Source organism: Tribolium madens, unplaced genomic scaffold (assembly GCF_015345945.1).
Source record: "Tribolium madens isolate multiple individuals breed KSU strain unplaced genomic scaffold, Tmad_KSU_1.1 Scaffold_97;HRSCAF=244;Tcas5.2_LG3a, whole genome shotgun sequence".
Lineage (NCBI taxonomy): Eukaryota > Metazoa > Arthropoda > Insecta > Coleoptera > Tenebrionidae > Tribolium > Tribolium madens.
Window position 1 is genome coordinate 7,370,229 of NW_025401069.1, and position 13,718 is coordinate 7,383,946.

The following is a 13,718-nucleotide window of genomic DNA, read 5'->3' on the forward strand; positions in this document are numbered from 1 at the left end:
AATGCAAATCCGTAGGGAAATCTCAACTGAGTGGAAAAAAATCAATATCTTTATGTATGTGTATGATTCAAACATACCAATGACGTGGTGTAATAAAAACTGGTTAAGCTATTAAATTTCATATTTTTTAATATTGCATTATGTAAAATTTTATAGCTTTAGAATGAGATTTGCAGATTTAAACGGGTGAAAATTAAAAAAATATTATACATGAAAACGTTAACGACATAATCTCGTAATTAAAATTAAAAACCCCTCTCAGAAAAGAATTTATTTTTACAGTTAATACATTGTAAATAAAAATAATAAAAAATAATGGCACATTGCATAGAAGCAAAATGTCATGAAAAGACACTTTTCTGTTTAAATAATTGATTTTATTTATATAAGTTAAATAATTCCCATTCATATTCTCTTAAAAGTACTGTACGATTCTAAACAGCTCACAATTTAATCATGGTAAAAAATATTAAATCGGCACGTAGACAATTACGCTATTTATAATGGCAGTTAGTGTATTTTCAAAACAATAATTTCTCAATCTATTGCGGGAGTGTCTCACTATACGAAACTATCTCTGCCGTTTATGTATGTCACTTAGAATAAAAAAATTACCATGAATGTTAAGAAGGTACCACACCAAAACTATACATTCAGTGTTAGAAAAGTCCCTTTTTCTTCTTCTCCTTTTTTCCATCCACTGCTTCTCTGCTACCTTCCAACGATCTTCGACGCAACTCTTCAACCGTGATTTGATTCTCYTTCTCCCACTGCTCCTTCTCGAGCTCGAATTGTCTCCTCTTCTCCTCGAGCTCCTTCGCTTGCTGCTCCAGCTGCTTCTTCGTCGCCTCATGTCTTCTAGTCAACTCTGCTTCACTATCTTTCAACTTTTGCTTCTTCTCACGGACCTTCATCTCGAACACTTGCTCCATCTCCGCCTCCATTTTCTTCATCTTGAGATCATGTTCGCGCTTCTCCTCGTCCATTTGCGCTAAAGGATTCTTGTTTGAAATACGTGAAGGCTTTCCATCGACCCCCAAGCCCGCCAGTTTGCGACATCGGTAATTCTCATAGTGCACATTATTGGTGACATCCTTCAAGTCTTGGAGATGAGTGCGTATTATCATGTTACGAAGTGCGATAAAATCACAGTGTTCCAAATTTTCGACCTCGGCGATACCCCAGGGGTACCTCCGACCCCGGACCTTCTTTCCGTCGACTTCTATGACTGTGTTTGAGCCCACCACTGCAAAAGGGACTCGCTCTTTGAGGGATTTGTTCAACTTGTGCTCTTCGTCGTCTTCGGAGGTGTCGGGGAATTCGTAAATTTTGATCTTGTTTTGGGCGATTTCGTTCAGGATTTGTTTTTTGAACAGGGCGCATTCGTCGGACGTCAAAGTGTCGGCTTTTGCAATTATTGGAATAATGTTCACTTTATCACATAAACGTTTCATAAATTCTATATCGAGGGATTTGAGGCCGTGGCCTGAAGGTTGGATGAAGTACAAGCAACAGTGGACCCGCTGGTCAGGGATTTGTTTTCGTGTGACTCGAGCTTCGGAATTTAAGTAGTCCTCGTATTTTGATTCAATGTATTCAATGATGGGGGCCCAGCAGTTGCTATTGTCGACGGCGTCGCCAAATCCGGGGGTGTCAACCATTGTTAGTAAGAGATTTACGCCGTTTTCTTTGAGCATGACTCGGGTGGTTTCCACCGCCACGGTCTTCTTGAGTCTTTGAGTGGGTCCGGGATAATCCGTGGAATTATAGATTTCAGTCAAAAACATGGAATTTATCAGTGTGGACTTGCCAAGGCCGGACTCCCCCACGACCATAAGAGTGAATTCGAAGCCCTTCTTTACGGCTTTCCGGTACACTTGGTTGGGCAGATTTGCGAAGCCTACATAACCGTCCAATTCTTTCAGTTTAGGCCTCTCTTTGACGATTTCCGGGGTGGATTCCTTACTAGTGTCTTCTTTGGTTGCTTCCGGAGGGGATTTGACCGGGGGTTCGGGGGGTTTGTCCATTGTGGATGGTTTGATTCTATTGGAGTCCTTGGTGTCGGTGGTGGAGGTGAAAAACATCTCGCGTTTGGTTTGTATTGATGTGGTTTCGCTGCCGTTGGTCTGGGCGATCGTGCCATTGGAATTGGCGTTTGTGGGACTCTGCTGGTCCATGAATTTCTGCCTCATGGCTAGTCTGTCGAGACTGGAGAGTCGGTAGGAGCCCCCGATGCTGTCCTTGTCCCTGTCGCGGTTGAGGCCGCTGCCGGCGTTGAAACTCGACGTGTACTTGGGGAGGGTGGGTGGCGGCGTGGGCTTATTCTCGGAGTTGCGGTTCAAAAGGGCACTGCTCGAGGTGTACAAGTAACTGCTGGGCATTATGTTGGGTCTGGACTTGATCGTGGCGGTGGCTTGTGTGGTAGGGGCAGGTTGAGCATTCACATTGTTGGCACTCATTGTGATAAAACACCGGTTTGGACCTACACTGCCATTGTTATTCACTTCACGATTTTTAATGTCAGATTGACAGTTGGATGCCGGGTATGAGTAATGTTTGCTTGGTCAGCCACGCCCGTAGCGTCTCTTCCGCTCCACCTAAAACAGCCCCAATCAGACAAAGGTTACCTAAGATAAGGGGAATTATTACCGATAACACGTCAACTTTTCACGTACACTACGTATTATCACTTTTTATCGCACAATAGTTGCACATGCGGGCCACTGTCACTCCTAAACAAGTTTAATTTCAACTTTGGTTTGCTTGTTGAATCCAGATGGCGAGGTTTGGCGCCCCTCTACACTCGACTTTGGGCTAGTGCGGGGCTGCGCGGGCTCGAAGGGGCAGAGCGAGTCGCCGTAGTGGGAAAGAGGTGCAATCGACCAGACAAACTGTGAACCGTTTGGAGCTCTTCGGTTAGGAAAAGAGGCGAAATGCCGTTCTGCGCACAGCTCGGGTCGGGACAGAAATCGATAATGAAGACACGCATCACGCACATTTCATAAAACCAATGGCGATATTTCTCAAATGAGACACGTTTTGAATCATAATCGTTTTTCTGCACGTGCAACGTGATAGGAGGTTAATTCGTTGGGAAAAATAAACCGGTCCTTTCGAAAAAACACAGCATTGATTCGAGCACTGAGACCCCTTTGTAGCTTTTTATTTTTAAACCGGGGTTTGTACAAACGTACATACGTTGTTGACAGCTACCACATTTCATTAAAAAAAACACATTTTTTATACAAATTTAATGTCTCATGAGGATTTTATTGTTCGACTGTTTTGAGTATGGTCAAGATTCTTATTTTAGAACGTGTGCGCAAAATCATTTTCAATTTAAATATTTAAAAAAATACGTTAACTTCCAACATTAATTCGTAACTTTCGGAGAAAGGATTTTTATATTCTGCAACTTTTCATTGAATTATTTTACTGACATTTAAAAAACTATTAAAAGGTAGCAGCTAAGTTTCATGGTTATAATTTTATTAAACCCACATTAAAACTAATAAATTATACAAATTACGATGACCACTTTAACATTTACATTTTAATACATAGGAAATTAAAAAAACACTATTTGTAAATCTGTGTAGCTTATAGTAAAATTAAAATTATTTCAGTGAAATTCAATGCGGAACGGTAAAGTTAACATACGAGTAGGTATATGGCACGTGTCCGGAAATCTTTGCACGGGGCTTTTCATGGAAGTTATTTTCACTTTGTTCTGTCTATTTAAAGTGATTGCTTATTATTGTCCATTTAAAATAAGAATCACTTCAACATTTTAGAGAATTCAGCAAAGGATTTGCCACACCATTACCTAATAATGATCATATTTTTAGCATCTTTGAAAAAATCTAAATTAAATGTTAAAAGTAAGAACAAAATGAGCAAAATTTTTAAATTAAGGAAAATGTATGACAATAAGTGATAACAATACAATGGTCTAAAAATTTTATTGGGGATTTACTCGTATTTAACCTATTGGTTGAAGACTTTGCTGACACCACTTTCGATAAATTGCTGAAATGGTACTTTAACAATTAACGCCAGCATTTACCTATACAAAAAATAAAATAATTATTGTAATGGTAGACGCCAAACGGAATATATACTTTCCGTCTTCCGTGGGTGTGGCAATAAGTGACATTAAAGACTTATGATTCACTTGCGACTTGTTTATTTGTTATTATTAGAGATATAATACAGTTTACCACATTTTGTATAATTAAATTTAGTATTATTGTGTTCTATTTTATAATAAAAACAATGTTTACAAAGCAAGTAACATTAATTTACTAATGTTTTATATGAAATCACCCGCCTTTGAGTCATGTTTTGCTATTTAGTTTGCCACTGTATTGTTCTGAAAGGAGGGTTACTCATTTTGTCAACATTAATATTATGTTTTGTAGCTTGGTAGTAGGTATTTCGCTCTAAACATGTAAACATAAACCTTCAAGTTATAACAACAAACACATTATTACATTTCAAACTTATTAATTAAATCCGAACATTAATTATGAGTTTCTTGGCGATAGGTAATTGGAGAACAGAACGTTTCCAAGCAGTAAAGACTCTTAATTAAAGCGAAAAAGCGAGAATGCGACAAAATTACAGATTTTAGATCACAAAACAATATAAAACAAAAATATTTCATCTTAAAATGTTGATGTTACATTTTTATATAAAAAAAGGATTTTTTTATTGTGTAATTAAAAACAACGGAAAGGCTTAATAATAACTTTTCCATGCTCATCGACTTTATTTCTGATTGTGTTATTTTTGTTCCAGGTGAAGACAGCAAAAATGCATCTGTTTACGTTTATCCAGCTGATGTGTTTGGTCGTACTTTGGACAGTAAAATCAACAGAAGCCTCATTGGCTTTTCCCTTCTTTTTGATTTTGATGGTCCCATTAAGAAGCTATCTGACTCATATATTTTCACCAAGAGAGCTAAGAGCGGTGAGTTTTGTTTTTTAATCATTTTGTATCGACTCACGCGCTTGAATGTCTTTCTGATAAGTTATCATTTTGTTGGGAACAAACTCTGACTTATCAGAAATTCCACAAACCTCCGGTTGATTGACTGCTGGGGTTGTACACATGAGTGAGCCAACCACAAATAAAAACACCTTCGAAATCTTTAAAGGCGGAATCGGACAATTTAGGAAACGTGAGCAAGAGACGAAAAAAATTAAGAAATAATTTATTTAAATTACCCCCTGTGTTTTTATGAATAATTCATTATTTTTTCAATAAAAGATAAACCGCAAATGCTTAAAATTTCAGGGATTTAATTACAAAAAATTTCCAGTGATACTGTCTGCGAAGACAAATTTCATTTGTTACGGAACATCGAACTCGACGTATCCAAGGTTTTCTTTTGTCCTTCGTTTTATTTTACTTTTCTGACATGCTATACGTTTATGCTAAGATTATGTTTCGAAGTGTTTCTTATTGTAATCAGTAGAGCTACAAAAAATACGGAAGTCTTTTTATAACAATAAAAAAGACAAATAAATCATTTGCTTTTATAAGTTATGGAATATTTTATAATCTCTGTTGGTTTAATACAAATTGATTGCGTGTAAAGCATAAGCAATTAAGTAGCAGGAAAATATTAAAATCAGCATATCTGCATACAAAAGGTTGTGTAAATCAATCCAATCGTTGACAAACACAAGACGAAGCTGCTCAGAGTGCATCTTTGACTTGTGTTTCTTAAGACCACACAAAATGTCTGCTTAAAACAAAATATAGTTTAATTTAAAATTGAAACTAATTAATTCTTAGCATAAAGGTTTGTGGTCCTTCTTAATTAGTTTCTACACTCAGATAATGTTGCGATAAACGAAAACAAAAATAACATGGCTTAATTATGATAACTTAAATTCAGTTCACCAGACATTCCTTTGCTTTAAATAATAAGTAGCATTAATCATTTCTTCCAAATGCAGTGATTACAGTTAGGTGCGTGCAAACATGCAATTTAATTAGCATAATAATAATTGTCATTTAACATGGTTTATTATTTTTTATTTTATTCTATTGATCATTAAATTTTTTTCCAGTAACAGTTACGTTCCAAAGAATAAAAATAGCGATACACACATTTTACTTCTTTTGTCTTGGTACCTGCACCAAAATACTCCAGTTTGTTTCAAAACCGCATATTTGATCTATAAATAGATCCCCTAGGAACCTTTTACACAAACCCTTCCGTTAAATTGCTTCGATGTTTACCAAGTCTTTACATGTGGAAAAACAAATGTTTGCATCCACTGCTATCGAAAACAGCAGTTTTATACTTGTTTTAAACGCTTCACTTGAATATTTTTTTACAGAGATAGATTAAAATCTTTCTCATCTATGTCAAAATAATTATATTGTTTTGTTGAATTATTAATATCAGTAGCATTGATTTTTACTATTCTAAACAGAGGCTTCTTTGTTAATCTATAACTGACATAATTGTTTAATTATTTCAGCTTGATGGAGACCAACCGGATGCCGATGACGACGAACCTGACTTCTACGCGGAGGCACCACTTCCGGGATAGGAACTTAGTTACTTAATGAGTACATTTCCTTTTTTAAAGGTATACTTCCTAATTCTGACGATAACACTTTAAGAATAAGTTTTAAAATGAAGCTGAAACTTGATATTTTGTGATCTATTTACTGCAAATGGAATATTTTCCACGACCTCTGATATCGTTTTCAAATATTTTAGTGTAGATATTTTGTCAAGAACAATCCTTATTTTAATGTTATTATTTAACTTAATTATGTAAAGTTAGTTAGTAATAGCGGTTGATACGCAAAAAATATCGATTTCTATAACTTAAAATTATTATAAAACAGTATTAGTATTTGTGCCCATATCTTTTTAATGAAGTATAAACATTCGTCATTTCAATATCCATTTTAACTATAGATATATTTATTATTGTGTGCAACTGAGGTGAAGTTTTTTTTGTGTGTGAATTATTTTTCTAGGCGCACAGTTGCACTTATACGATAGGTCCTTTGTTTTGTTATGGTTTGTTTTTGTTACTTAGCCGTAGACATTTTTAACACAATTTCCTTGTTATGTAGGATACAAATTTGGTTGTAGTTTGTACAAACTGAAGTTGTCGTTTTAGAAACCGACAATGTTTTATGATATAATTTCTGTATTTTCTGATTCAAATTTTTCCGAGAGAAGTAAAATTGAAAATACAAAATTGTAGGAACACGTACAAAACAATTTAGCCAACTTATTAGAATAAATTAACCACTGACTGTGTCGTGGTGTTTTTGCAAGTTTTTCCTGATAGTATTAGTTTATGTAAAGGTTAACTAGGTATTACTAGACGACTGTGATTGGAACATGGCTCACTAAGGTGCGGTATAAGAAATTAGTTGCCTTTGTAGTACTTATATTCATTAGTTACATCGAAATTAAGCTTCTACRTTAGTTGAAAATTGTACAAATGAGGAATTACACTCAGGGTGACTACATGATACATTTCACCAAACTTAAAGGTCTCCTATGMAACGAGGATTAATGCACAAGGAATTATGTTTATATTTCTGATTATGTATCGTGGAGTCAACCTTTTTAAATCAAAATAGATATTACAAATTGTGGTTGATGAATAATGAGTTTACGATTCGTTGACTATAAAAGATGTTTAACGCCAGCCCTGAATACAATATTTTCTGAGATTAAACTTAACAAAGTTTCCAAATTCTGTAGAGTAGCTAATCAGAAACTTAAACTTGAATAGTATTTCTAACTGTGATTAAAAATGTCTATTCTATTTCTATAAATGAATAATAGTATACTGCGTTTTATTTCACCCCCGTCTTTCAACAAAAAGTGGTCTAAATGTCAGGCAACACGTTATACAATAGAATTAGATAGTTGTCTACCTCATCATAAAGTGGAAAGTATTTTCTCATAATTTAACACAACATTATTACAAAAATTTGGCTAAAAGTCGCATGGAAGCACAAAAATTTACCAAAAATACAATTTTCTTTGTACTAATACAAACTGATTTAATGAAGAAAAGATTTACTTTTACAATATACACAAGGGTAAAAAGTAAACACAAAAATGTTTTTATAACAGTTTATTCATATAAAAGATTTACTCTGGCATTTCTCCACCTGGAACAAGCTAAAATGTGGGATTAGTTTTAAAAAGTTTTAATAAAAAATGTGACATTAAACTTGAGTATTTAATAAAAAGTAACGTACCATCGTTATATTGTTTCCATTAAGCAGAATCTGATCCAACTTAGTTATTCTTCTTCCTTCGGGTGTTGTCTCATATTCGGTCACATCCTCTAGCAACATATTGACAAAATCATCAAATCCTAATAACGTCCCCACAATTTCCTTATCATTTTTCATAATTATATGTATTCTTGATCCTATACATTTATCTACAAGTTCTACAACAAAAAAGAAAACATTTAACTGCTGAAACACCGGCAGATAACCAAAAGACTTGTCACCTTGTTTTTTATTACTCACCTAATGGTAGCAAGGTGGAGGAAGTAACAGGCATAGAACTCATTTTCAGCGTTCAAATAATTATAAACTTCTAAATTATAAATAAAAATTTGAAAGAATTATTGTCGATTCTAACGCTCATACAAAAATATTGACTGTAGAATCTCGAGAATACAGGTTCTCGAGAATTCTGTAATTATTACTAGATTACCAACCTTTGGTTATTTTACTAAATCCCACAGCACTAACAATATGTATAGAGCTAGTTTAAAAAATGATGTTTTACTGATGGCCTATACAATTAAGCGAAAATTATAAAATTTGTAATGCTGTAAAATTAAAGCTTCTTATCGGCCTTGTACCGTTAATAACTGTAACGGTCCGCTTATTATTTTTAACTCTTTTTAACTCTTCTCTCTTTGTAGATAAAAAATGTACATGTCCTAAAGTTCACTTTTCTCAAACTCTAATACGTTATGGAGATGTAATATACGCCACCATCAAAACATGTCTTTTTTTTTAAACCGTCTCTCTACAATTCGATATTGCTGTGGGATCTGGTGGAAATAATACCAAGGTTGGTAATACCCACGGAATTCTCGCGAGCGTATATTCTCGTTCGCGCTAAAGACCCGAATTATTTACATTTACATTATTTACAAATCCTTGATTGGCAATACCTAACTTTTTTACACCTCCTGAAAACCAGTTTAAGGTTGTACAAATGGTAATATTTGTTCTGAGAAATCTACAATTCTGAAAAATATCAATCATTACACGGATAGGATTGCCTTTTACACCTGTTTTTTTTCCTTTCTAACTAATTACAAATTTTGCACATTGCTAATATTGCAGAATCAACGACGAAATAAATTATGAATTTGGCGAATAACAGAAAATTGACAGTAGTCACAGTAGTTCAACAGCGCTAGTGTCGCAACTCAACTACTCCAAGAAGCACAAGCTCAGACTTACGTTAAACGATAGTTTAAATTTAATAAGAGACAAACAATTACCTAACGTGATAAAACAGTATGCTGGGAAGTTTCTTAACACTCCACTGCTTCATGAATACATCTTTACACTACCATACTATAAGAAGCCCAATTATTTCAATATTTTTTATTTCATTTTGGCCACGTACGTGCGTGATTGTACCGCTTTTTCAGTGACAGGTCATGCGCCTTGGTAGCTTTCTTTGGTATTTCAGTCGGTTGTCGTTTTCGTCAAATGCCGATCCGAAGTGGGAGTCGAGTGTATTGTAGTTGTAGGTTTTGTGTTTTTTGTATTAAATAATCGTATTTTTAAGTGAACTTGTGTCTAAAATCGTGACAATAATGTTCGTGAAGTAAATATTGGAATATAAAGTCATCAATTTGTAATAAAAGGTAGTATAATCTTGATAATTAATACAATGGTTTTATTTTGGTTTAGCCTATATTTACGTTCTGTAAGAGCTTTATACCCCTACACATTGATTTATTCCTCTTTATGATGATTTATTAACGCTCTATTTTTATAACTCGACAGCTCAAGAGCTTATAATTTATATCAGGGAATAAATGGTAATTGTAGCAGAATGTAAATGCTTACGCTATTTTTAAATTCTTGCTTTATTTCTCAGGAGTCTTTTCTTTTATTTATATACATGTTACAGTTATCTTGGAAGAGTTCAGTTGCCCTGTCAATGCTGTTTAAACAAACACTCACATTAAAATGCTATTAACAGCAAACAATATTCCTATTCTATTATGATAAGTTAACCACAATGGTTGACATTATCATTATAAGGATTATTATAATAAAATAGTGATTAGACACGAGCGATGGAAATAATAAACATTCTTTGAATATACCTGCCTACTGCCGCGAACAAGGAATGTGGCCAGGAAATTCTTGAAAGAATTTGTATTAATCATATTCTATTTTCCCCAACATTTCTCACACTTTATTTCTACAGATTTTTATGAAGGAGTGAAGTTCTCATTGGTTTTATTTTTTCCAATATTTGTTTCGAAAGAAAGTAAAGTCGTCTGTTTCCCCTGAAAGCTATTAATAAAATGCCAAGAGGTTTTCCACATTTTTATTTTCAGCATATAATACAGATAAAAGAAAGCGGCAAAAGCAACCAAAAACCTGCAGATGACAGTATCTACCATTAAAATGAGGACATTTTTTAATATAATACAAGTTTACTTATGTCAAAAGCAAATTGTGCTCTGGTAGCAGCACATATAATAGCAATCACTTCTACTCAATTTATTTATGAAATTTGTAAACAGACTCATGAAAAAATAAGATTTGGTGTATTAAATATTTCTACAAAGTACTTACTTCCTAGTACTAAACATAGGCATTCGGATACTTTGCTATCCAGTGGTGTTTATAAACATGGGTGATGTTTACCTAAATATCAACGCGGAACATAAATCTATAAATGGGAAATATCAACACTGATGTAGAATTATGAATAAAATTTGAATAATTTTGATATATCGACTTCAACATCGTGCACTATAGCTTATAATAACCAGTACCATGCATATCATGATCATGAAAAGCAGTAAAAGTGAAAGTAATAACTTTGATAATAACAGTGACAGTTGAACGTATAGGATGAACTTAACAGACTGTTATAACAAATACCATAAAAAATAATAATATAAGATTTGCAAATGTTGATTATTTGAGACTACATAAAAGAAAAGACGAAAAATAATTCATTGTAAAACTTTCTATATGTATAAGCTGCTGTCAGGTGAGTTTTTTGGGCTTCCAGTGCTTTATTCCAAAATTTGTTTGAGATTGGTGTCCGAAGAAACAATCAGTGGAAATGCAAAATAAGAAGTTATTTGTGTTTCGTTCAGTTGTACTTTCATAATTCTTTTTTTTAAGAAATACTTTAAATTAACTGTTATGTTCAAATATGTAGGGTGAGAATTGTGTATTCATTTCATTCTTTTTTATTTATAGTTTTCAAGACTTCAAAAATTCAAACTTCATGCTTTGCTTCCGTTACCTTACACACATATTTCTAGTTTTTCCAGAGGTGCAAATTTTTCCGCGGTCATTCATGTGCAAAAAAGTAATTTTTAAATTAATTAAAGATTAAAAGTCAAGTAAAGACACAAAGCTATAATTTATGAATAAAGAAATGCCGATTTACAATGGCCATCTTTATCATTCAACACCCATTCGCATACTCGCCGTGAGAAACTTTCCCAGAATTGGCACTAACTTATTGTTGGTATGCTCGATGTGCCAATAATCATTTTTATTGTTTGTCTGTAATAGCCACCTCGTAGTTATGGCCGTTTCTGTTAAGCACTCGACAATTAATGTAATTGTTTGGCATGTAGTTTCCTTGAAGTTACATTAAATAGTGATGAACTTGTAATTGAAAATCTGCCACCCTTGTCTGTTCATTGACCTTTCAGCAACCCTTTCACGAAGTTCTCCTCTCCCATCACCTGCTGCATAAGCTTGCTGTTGATTTGGTCATTAGTTTGCGATCGATGTTTGGCAATATTAATTTGATTCGTTTTATTACTTGTGTTCGTACAAGCGACAGTTACAACGTTGTTAATTAATTTTAATTGAATTTACTTGTTGAAATGGTCCTGTTGTAAGTTTAACTTGCTACATTCACATAAATGAGACTTAAATAATATCATACTTTGTGGAAAATAAGCTCGTTAAAATCAACCAGTAAAAGCTGCACCTCATTTACTTTCATCATAATAAATGGATTAAAAAATGGAACGCGAACAAATTATGTAAAAACAATGATGAGTTTATTCACCTTTTTGTTCGTTTCTCATTTGTTAAAGTCCTAAAACATTTTATTAAATCAAATTCTGTTCTAATTTTGTGTAATAAATAAAACTACCCTTGCCTATTAGCATAACTACTGTCCTCGGTTTATTCCCACTTTTCATAAATAGCCAAAACTTGCAAACTGTCACACATTGTGTGTTGACCGTTGTTTAACTTACTCTAGGGTTAACCTAAAGGTTATTACAGATGTGCAAAATAATCAGTTTAAGGCTTTATGCCTCCAAGTTATTCTGACCACAGCCTTTTAATCATAAGTTTTATTAAAAGATCGATTTTAATAGATGAGGGAATCGGTTAACTTCAGAGCTTATCAGTATGGGTGCTTTATGATAAAGCTTTATGTTCAGACGGGACTCTGTGATGTGCAATAACAAACTATGAACACAATTTCCTTTAGAGATTCTCTGACATCAGCGTATTTTGTAGTTACATGTCTGGATTTGCATATGCAAAGTGATAGTGAATCCAATCTTTCATGCTTTAATTTTTTGTGACGTTATTAATTATTTCACTAAGCAAAAACGATTTACAATATTTAGCACTTTTTTACTGTTACTTTACTTATTAACATGCTAATTACTGATTTTGATTCGTGTTTTGTTTTACCTGATAAACTCAAAAAGGTGGCAACACCAAAGCAATAATTCTCGTTTTTGTGATGACAAATTGGTAACACCACAATGGACAGAGTCACTCAACCAACACCTTTTTGCGTGATTATAATACTGTTGACAGTAAGTTCAATAAATCTATTGCAAATGATCTGCATTTTGTTCATCTATTGTCTCGAATGTGTTGTTGAAAATCCAGTGATATTGGGTACATTCAACAGATTATGGATTATTCTTAGATCGTGCTAAAAGATATTTAGGTATTGTAAAAGGATAATTACCTCATAGAGTCGACGAGCAGATGTTCCAAATTATTTCCTTTTTGACAAATCGCGGGTTTCAAAGAACTTGACTGATAACATAATTTGTCTGTTCCCAGTCTGTGATTCATTCTTCAAAATTAGGTGGAATGGAACAAGAGAAAAGACTCGTGAGTATGAAACGTGATAAAATGCACATGGGGTTTTCTTAGAAAAAAATAGTCTACTTTGAATGTGACAAAATTTAATAATGAAACACATAAGAACAGGCGTGATATATTGGTTTTTCTGTTATGTGACTCAAATGTCATTACATTATTGAAATCATACTCCTTTTTTTCTCTTTACGTCTCATTCAGAATATTGATAGCGTTCTTTGGAATATTCTCTTTCATCTAGTGTAGTGCTGACCTAATTAAGAGCAATAACGACGAAGCTTCAAGCTTTTGTAGCATTTCCCTACTTTCACATAATTCAATGAAACACTTACAAAGGC

General features: G+C 33.8%; 4 protein-coding genes across 11 annotated transcripts in view; 2 read left to right on the forward strand and 2 right to left on the reverse strand.

Moving 5' to 3' along the window:
• LOC123015296 (band 3 anion transport protein) overlaps nucleotides 1–7,836 on the forward strand; it is a 51,016-nt gene extending 43,180 nt beyond the window's left edge. For all 8 annotated transcript variants that reach the window (XM_044414963.1, XM_044414964.1, XM_044414965.1 and 5 more), the window contains 2 exons: nucleotides 4,801–4,971; nucleotides 6,498–7,836. In XM_044414963.1, the coding sequence (XP_044270898.1) occupies nucleotides 4,801–4,971; nucleotides 6,498–6,569 (243 nt within the window). In that variant the 3' untranslated portion in view covers nucleotides 6,570–7,836. The remainder of the gene's footprint in view (nucleotides 1–4,800; nucleotides 4,972–6,497) is intronic.
• Nucleotides 257–2,901, reverse strand: LOC123015298 (septin-7). Its single transcript, XM_044414970.1, has 2 exons — nucleotides 2,650–2,901; nucleotides 257–2,597 (listed from the first exon to the last, which is right to left on the reverse strand). The coding sequence occupies exon 2, from the start codon at nucleotides 2,457–2,459 to the stop codon at nucleotides 660–662; it is 1,800 nt and encodes a 599-aa protein (XP_044270905.1). The 5' UTR covers nucleotides 2,460–2,597; nucleotides 2,650–2,901; the 3' UTR covers nucleotides 257–659.
• A 278-nt stretch (nucleotides 7,837–8,114) lies between the features above and the next one.
• On the reverse strand, nucleotides 8,115–8,715 carry LOC123014991 (U6 snRNA-associated Sm-like protein LSm5). Its single transcript, XM_044414374.1, has 3 exons — nucleotides 8,536–8,715; nucleotides 8,257–8,453; nucleotides 8,115–8,176 (listed from the first exon to the last, which is right to left on the reverse strand). The coding sequence occupies exons 1-3, from the start codon at nucleotides 8,576–8,578 to the stop codon at nucleotides 8,147–8,149; spliced, it is 270 nt and encodes an 89-aa protein (XP_044270309.1). The 5' UTR covers nucleotides 8,579–8,715; the 3' UTR covers nucleotides 8,115–8,146.
• A 1,025-nt stretch (nucleotides 8,716–9,740) lies between these two features.
• The window catches only part of LOC123014990 (triple functional domain protein), an 80,110-nt gene continuing 76,132 nt past the window's right edge, over nucleotides 9,741–13,718 (forward strand). The window contains exon 1 of the mRNA XM_044414371.1: nucleotides 9,741–9,902. The gene's annotated coding sequence lies outside the window, so the exon portion shown is untranslated. The remainder of the gene's footprint in view (nucleotides 9,903–13,718) is intronic.